General features: G+C 37.9%; 1 protein-coding gene across 1 annotated transcript; it reads right to left on the bottom strand.

Annotated features, from left to right (window-relative positions):
• Positions 1 to 1,183: 1,183 nt before the first annotated feature.
• On the bottom strand, positions 1,184 to 5,302 carry LOC119783891 (cytohesin 1 interacting protein). The gene is made up of 8 exons (XM_038285619.1): positions 5,027 to 5,302; positions 4,672 to 4,721; positions 4,479 to 4,533; positions 4,264 to 4,366; positions 3,999 to 4,092; positions 3,850 to 3,916; positions 2,222 to 2,288; positions 1,184 to 1,996 (listed from the first exon to the last, which is right to left on the bottom strand). Exons 1-8 carry the CDS (start codon positions 5,192 to 5,194, stop codon positions 1,533 to 1,535), a joined length of 1,068 nt encoding a protein of 355 aa, XP_038141547.1. The 5' UTR covers positions 5,195 to 5,302; the 3' UTR covers positions 1,184 to 1,532.
• Between the last annotated feature and the right edge of the window lie 290 nt (positions 5,303 to 5,592).

Below are 5,592 nucleotides of genomic sequence, written 5' to 3'. Positions count from 1 at the left end.
TGGAATGTCTTTTGTGACACATTTTTAACCAGTTGTAGAAAGAAGGTTCAAAAGAAATTTGAATCAGGTTTATAATATTCTGAAATGTCTGGCAGGGGAGACAGGAGAGGAGAAAATCACACCGAAGCCTTTTTTTTTTAAGTCAGAATGCTGTTTTTGCTCCTTAAGACTGAAAATGGACAGATTTAAATAATGGAATTAAAAACATCTCTGGGGAGCACACTGTCGAAACAGCCTAGAAGTTCTGACTTTTGACCTCAGTATTTTCTGGGCACTGCTTTTTACCTCTTTGTTTGCTCATTTTCAGTGGAGAAAATGGAAAATGGAAGTTACTCTATGTGCAGGTATTCTTCAAGTACAAAAGCTTAATTCAAGAACATTTTTAATTGACTGAATTTTTTATCTTTGTGTCAAATGGACAATGGGTGACACCAGATTTCTGGTTAGGAGGTGTTGGAGTCAAACACTTGCATCTCTCAATGAGTTGTACTGAATGAGGATCTTTCTGTTATTTATTTGAGTATAGAAAAATACTGCAGTTAGCAGACTTACCAAACCACCAAGGGATAAGATTCTTATCTCTCTTACTGCATCATCATGAAATGTTTTCAAGTGAAACATGACTCAGTTGGGGTTATCATGGTTTCCTGGTGCCCAGTGGCAGTTAGTCTTTTTTTTTATCTCTTCAGCTGCAGCAGGAAACAGCTATGCTGTCTGCTTACGTAGTAGAACTGCCTATTAGCTGCTTTGGTTGGGTAACCAAAATAATTTGCATGCTATGATTGCACAGACATAGTTCACTTTCTTCCTGTTAGGTACATACACTTTATAAAGATTGTGGTACACTGGCTGCATAGCAACAAGATTTATTGATTAAAAGCCTTTTTATACATACATACAATTTTTATTTTGGTGCAGAATATAAAGCACAAATTATTTACAAACTATTGCTTTCATATACAGAACAGTAACGTTTTAGAAAAGCAGTTTCACTGTCTCTGTGGACTGAAACTAAGTTGTATCCTCTAGGCCTCGAGAGTAAATTTGGAAATGGAAAAAATAAGCTAAGTAGTACGCTCATGCCCACATCCTGTTATGATCATGTATATGGTTCACAGATTTGGTTTTGGTTTCAAGCACCTGAAAGTCTTTAAAGTGCTGCTTACCTTTTTTATCCAATTCATTCATTTTGATCAAAACAGCATTGTTTTAAAATACAGAGTATTGCATGAGGAGTTAATGCTGCTCTGTGAGAGTTGCACAGAGAATTCAAGTTAGCAGGATATACGTCCATCTATTATACATTATACTCTCTCTTACATTCTCCAACACATTTTCGTAATGCTTGTGCACTGAGATTTTAGTCCAAAGGTTGAACTCACAGTAGCTCACCATTAGGGCTCAGAATGCGCTGAGTAAACAATGTGTCTTTACTTGAAGTGTGAGGAAACACTTCATCAAAGTGTCTTTATTGCGACAACCATGGACAGCTCTTTATGTCAAACTGGCACAAGGAGCTCATGAGGAACAGTTTAAGTGGTTCCCATCTCTTCCTCTTCGACTGATCGTTGAAGTCCAGGAATTAACTTAAAGATCTGTTTGCGCACACTGGCTCTCCTGCCTTTCCTGGGAAGAGTCCCAAACAAGGATGAGATCCTTGTTTCATCCCAGGACGGAGACAAAGAGGTGCTGCTGCCAGCCAGACTGGAGCTGCTGGAGCGGCTGACGGCCTTGTGCTTGAGGCTGGAGCCCGAAGACATTCTTCTTGGCCCGTCATGCATGGGGAAGTCTTTTGAGAAGAAGCAACCATCATCTGTGGTGCTGGCTGCGCTGTATGGACTGGGCGAGTTCGGATCACCAAACACACTGGCCAGGTCACTGTCGTCTGTCATCCCACTCCTGTAACTGCTATCGCTGGAAAAACGGCGACCCCTGGGGGAGCCCAGAACAGCTGATGCGTCCATCAGGAGATTGAGGCTGCTGTCATTTAAATTATCTGAAAATACAGTAGAATTTCTGTCACACTAATGCCCAATTACCGAGAAATACTGTATGCAACAGGAAGTTGGACAAATGTATATTATGCATTTCTCAGGGGAACACCTATATCTAATTGATCTGTAGTTGACACCCTACAGTAATTCGCATCACAGAGCTGCTTAGGAGAAATGATAGAGGCAGTGAGAAAGGAAGTGCTGTGGTCTGACAGCTGAGCTCTCACCTCGCATCAGACCTTTTTCCTGTAATGTGAGCGCTTGAAGCTCCTTCAACTTCTCACGCAAAGACTGCTGCATGGGCAGAAAAAAAACACACGGTTAAATTCTTCTTATATGTGTCAGGACATTTATAAACTCAGAATGACCCATTTGACTAATAGAGAATTTTTTTGAATCAGAAAACTGAGCTGCAGGTTGAGCCACAGCAAAGTGTGTGGTTCAAAAACAGAGTGGACATTTTTAGCTTGCAGCTGTAATGTTTTGACACCAAACATGGACAGTTTATATTTTGAGGGTGTAATGCAAAGAACAACTGATCTGACTAATCACATAGTTCACTGTTACCAAGTCTTGCAGGAATTTCTAGATTTAGCAATAAAAGACCATTTATTACATAGTAACTATTGACTCTTCAGAATATCAATATTTTCATGTTATCCTTACATTTTGTATAAATACTTAGCCATTCAAGCCTCATTTCTCATGACTCATCTCCAATTTAGGAAAAAAGTAAACTTTAAAACAAATCAACAATTATCAATGATAAAATAAATTTAAACATTAAATAAGTCTATATATATCTTTAGTAAGAAAATGTCTTTTTGTTCCGTAGAAGTACTACTTTAGTGTTAAAAAAGCTCTAATCAGGAAACAGTTTGATCTACTCGGCCGGATTGTTTACATTCTTTCTTTTCTCTTTTCTGAAGAAGGAAGTTTAAATCAATCAGAAAATCTTATCTCTCTTCGGTCGTCTAGAATGACAAAATAATGCTGACCAAAGTTGGCATCTGAGACATGAAAAGAAGTAGAACCAAGGAAGGTTTGTTCAAGAAGCCAGTGGAAGTTGATGAGAACCAATAGTTAAAATATTTTTTTATGATTTTTTTACTTTCATCTTGTTCTTATGTACTTTAGGCATATCATTTGGTTGTGAATTCAGAGTAACCTACAAGCTAGAACCACAGCTTTTATGCCAGGATTTCCCTGTCAGCCAAGCAGAGAACAGGACTGTGGTGTCTGGTGGAACTGATGTTCAAATATGTTATTTGAGTGAGTGAAAAACCCAGTTATGGACAATAAACTTGGAATCTTTTTTTTTCTTTTATATTGTTCAGTTATTGGACTGTCAGTCTGGACAATAAAATCCAGGCTGCACACTGTTATTGGCAGAGAGTCATAGAGAAAGTCATGCTGAGTTCAAAGACGGCTGACAATAGAGCCTCTCCATCAAGACACTAATATATAATATAGGCATAAGCTTCTATGAAAATGTTTTGGAAATTAAATTTCTTATCCATTCTCTTTTATTTGTAGAAATTGTTAGAGGCTTGGATTAGCTTAGCATATTTGTTCTTTGAATTTGTTTGCTTTTATTGAGTAACAGTAAAAACCAGGGCTTTGTGAGATTAGTGGTTACATAAGTCCAGTTAATGACCAGTTCCTGGTGTGCCTTTTTTGTAAGAAGATGCAAATGAAGTGTGAAAAGTTTGCTTTTATATACATATTTTAAATCATGTGAAAAAAACTGTGTAACCTTTAAATATCAGAGTGCAAATATTCCATCCTTCTGCAGGGTTTTTGAGAGATTATGAGGCTATGTCACTTTCAATCTAGAAATACTACAGGAACGAACCTGGAGCTGGTTGCGTTTCTTCTCCAGCTCGATCTTCTTGACGACGTTACCACACACAGTCTCCAACCTGAAACCAAACAAAATCCTGTTACAAAATCATGATGATTTTTTTTATTTATTTTGCTGTTGCCCAGAAAAGAATCACTTACTTTAGGGTGTTGGTTGATTCTATGATAAGATTCAGAATGTGTTGATGAGACAATCCTTCTATGCTGACCGAGTTGATAGTGACAATAACATCCCCTATGACAACAAAAAATAAAAACAGCTTAGAGAAGATGCATACCACCCACCATACCATGCTCAGCTTACATGTGGTAAGTGATATTTCCATTGATATTTAGGTAAGACTCTTGATGTGTGCATGAGACCATGTGCAGGGTCTATAGGTTCGCAAGGAAGTGGGTGGATTACCTGCGGTCAAGCCAGCACTTTCAGCCACGCTGTCTTCCTTCACCTTGCAAACAAAGGTGCACATCTCCACTTCAGATGTACTGTTTAGCTGCACACCGTATGTCTGCAAAACAGATGCAGTATATACTGAGACAAAAGCCTGACTGCAAATTACCTCTAAGCTTAATATTTGAAATGCATAATACAGAACGTTAATCAAATATAAAATTACATACCTGTATGTCAAAACCAAATGTCTCATTGTCCTGTTTTTCCAACACAACACTAGTTCTGCATAGATGATAAATGCAAAAACCATTAATTTCAGACATATTGTTTTTTTTGTTTTGTTTTTTGTTTTTTACAGATCTTAAATAACTGTAAATCAAAGTTGGATTTAATTTTTAAATGCACATTAGGTATATTCACCTTTGTGGGTCTGCATAATCAACCAAGGAGTTGCTGTGGGTTAGTTTAGGCTGCAAAGGGAGAATGCAAAGTTTCCCTTTAAAATATTTTAAAAGCTTTAAACTTAAAATAAATAAATAAACAAATAGCTCTTATTCAGATGACAATATTTACACAATGCATGCATGTAAAAAGTAATAAAAATCCTAAATTATTTTAGTTTTTCAGCTAAAACAATCTAGTTTTTGTCACCTTGTTATAAACATTTAGTTAAACATATTTTAAAGAAACTTTTAGCACTACTTGATAAGCATACAGCATGTCAGGCTTTACAGATGTTAACAGCAAACAAAATGCACTTTAGCATTTGTCTCACCTTGTAACCTCTGGGAAGGGAGCCAGTGCTCGATCGTTGTCGGTCACTGTTCCCCCTCAGTGAGCGTCGGTACCACAGAGCAGCTTTCTTCTTGAGAGTGTTATCCAGATTGCAGTTCTCCTGGCTGTTTTGCCTCAGATGTCCATTGACATTCATGGTGGACTGCATGGTGGATTAGTTCTCAAAACACCATAGCGTCCTCCTGCAGAGGCAGTTTAATTGTGTGGCTCAGCCCTGCTCGTGTAGCAGAAAGCATTATGTGTCAAAGAGGAAATCTGTGTCATGTGACGTTGTGGTGGACCTGCATCTGCAGATCTCAGACTCACGTACCGTCTTTCCTGTTAAGCTCTTAAAAAAAAATCTCTGTTTCTTGAGAAGAGCATTGAGAAGAAAAGGAGGAAAAATGCTGAAGCTGTTGTGTATAAATCCCCTTCAAATATTCCCCTGTACATCTTTTGTATTAGCAATGAGATTTATGGTCTATCGGAAATCAGCAATGCATAAGAATTTGCTACCTCACAGCTGATGAAGCATCTGCTTTGACCTCTTTCACTCTCAGCTTCTCA

The sequence above is a fragment of the Cyprinodon tularosa genome, unplaced genomic scaffold, assembly GCF_016077235.1.
Source record: "Cyprinodon tularosa strain WSP-4 unplaced genomic scaffold, ASM1607723v1 ctg212, whole genome shotgun sequence".
NCBI lineage: Eukaryota > Metazoa > Chordata > Actinopteri > Cyprinodontiformes > Cyprinodontidae > Cyprinodon > Cyprinodon tularosa.
Note: the sequence above shows the minus strand (reverse complement) of the source record. Positions and strands in the feature narration are given on the sequence as shown.

Excerpts from the sequence above, each read along its gene's own strand:
- LOC119783891 (XM_038285619.1), bottom strand. The coding sequence starts at position 5,194 with ATGCAGTCCACCATGAATGTCAATGGACATCTGAGGCAAAACAGCCAG. Across the intron at positions 4,367-4,478 it reads CATTTGGTTTTGACATACAG|ACATACGGTGTGCAGCTAAA; the intron begins GTATGTAATTTT and ends TCTGTTTTGCAG. Across the intron at positions 2,289-3,849 it reads AGAAACGCAACCAGCTCCAG|CAGTCTTTGCGTGAGAAGTT; the intron begins GTTCGTTCCTGT and ends CTGCCCATGCAG.